Below are 1,703 nucleotides of genomic sequence, written 5' to 3'. Positions count from 1 at the left end.
TTGAGAACAGTGAAAGCCCAAACAACTGCCAAACAGAATGAGCTGAGGGATCATCTCCCCTCAGACTCCACTTTGCATCACAGATTTTTCTCTGTTCTCCCTGAGTGCACCAAAAATGCTTTCTGATATGAAGGAGGTTTCTGATATGCAGGAGCAGCAGTAGGGATATGGGAGAGCTTATATAGAAAACCTCCAAACTCAAAAAAACTAAAGTCCATGACCGTGTATTACAGAGGAGGGTGTATGGGAATTGGCTTTGATTTTGGGTACAGGTATATCATCCAACTCTTCACTGTCTTTTTCTCCTTGAACAGGTCCCCATGTGCAGCCTCAGCAAATGTCCAACAGCAGCTCCATCAGGCACTTCCTCCTGCTGGCACTGGCAGACACACGGCAGCTGCAGCTCCTGCACTTCTGCCTCTTGCTGGGCATCTCCCTGGCAGTCCTCCTGGGCAACGGCCTCATCATCAGCGCCGTAGCCTGCAGCCACCACCTGCACACGCCCATGTTCTTCTTCCTGCTCAGCCTGGCCCTCAGCGACCTGGGCATGATCTGCACCACTGTCCCCAAAGCCATGCACAATTCCCTCTGGGACACCAGGAACATCTCCTACACAGGATGTGCTGCACAGTTCTTCTTTTTTGTGTTCTTCACTTCAGCAGAATTTTCTCTCCTGACCATCATGTGCTACGACCGCTATGTCTCCATCTGCAAACCCCTGCTCTACGGGACCCTCCTGGGCAGCAGAGCTTGTGCCCACATGGCAGCAGCTGCCTGGGCCAGTGCCTTTCTCAATGCTCTGCTGCATACAGCCAATACATTTTCCCTGCCCTTGTGCAATGGCAATGCCTTGGATCAGTTCTTCTGTGAAATCCCTCAGATCCTCAAGCTCTCCTGCTCAAATTCCTACATGAGGAAATTTGGTCCTCTTATAAGTAGTGCTTTTCTGTTTTTTGGTTGTTTTGTGTTCATTGTTTTCTCCTATGTGCAGATCTTCAGGGCTGTGCTGAGTATCCCCTCAGAGCAGGGACGGCACAAAGCCTTTTCCACCTGCCTCCCTCATCTCACTGTGGTCTCTCTGTTCCTCAGCACTGGCACATTTGCCTATTTTAAGTCTCCCTCCATGTCCTCCCCATCCCTGGATCTGGCCCTGTCAGTTCTGTACTCAGTGGTGCCTCCAGCCCTGAATCCCTTCATCTACAGCCTAAGGAACCAGGAGCTCAAGGCAGCAGTGAGGAGACTGATGACAGGATGCATTCAGCAACATTAAACTGCTGGCCCAGTTCTGCAAATCACTTGTAATAAAAGTCATGTTTAATATGTCTTGTTGGTTTCATCTTGGAGGTTCTTTTGCTTTGCTTTACTTAATATAGTCAGCAAAGAATTTTAATTCTCAGTACTATTTCTCTATTTTTTTCTCCACCTTTCTCGTGGCAGTAGCCTGTGTCAATGAGGGGCTGCCCTCTTGGTGGCTTTAAAGGTACTAAAGGATCTCCCAGCAAAGTTTTCTGCAGAGATGCCCTTTTGTTGCCTTCTCTGGATCTGCAGCAGCAATGTCTGTGTGCAGAGCTGGGGGCAGATCAGTGTTAGCCCAGCAGCTGTTCCCAGCAGCAGCAGCAGCAGCACTTGGTGTTGCCAGTGCTGCTGCCATGGCCCTGCCCCGCTGCCCTGGTGGCCCTGGTGTTGCTGCAGGGCCTGAGTGC

The 1,703-nt window shown here is 50.4% G+C and overlaps 1 protein-coding gene across 1 annotated transcript; it reads left to right on the top strand.

Moving 5' to 3' along the window:
* Positions 1-337: 337 nt before the first annotated feature.
* Positions 338-1,270, top strand: LOC132085209 (olfactory receptor 14J1-like). The gene has a single exon (XM_059490578.1). The coding sequence runs from the start codon at positions 338-340 to the stop codon at positions 1,268-1,270; it is 933 nt and encodes a 310-aa protein (XP_059346561.1).
* Positions 1,271-1,703: the final 433 nt, after the last annotated feature.

Source organism: Ammospiza nelsoni, chromosome 29, assembly GCF_027579445.1.
Source record: "Ammospiza nelsoni isolate bAmmNel1 chromosome 29, bAmmNel1.pri, whole genome shotgun sequence".
Classification (NCBI taxonomy): Eukaryota; Metazoa; Chordata; class Aves; order Passeriformes; family Passerellidae; genus Ammospiza; species Ammospiza nelsoni.
This window is presented reverse-complemented; position numbering and strand designations above follow the sequence as displayed.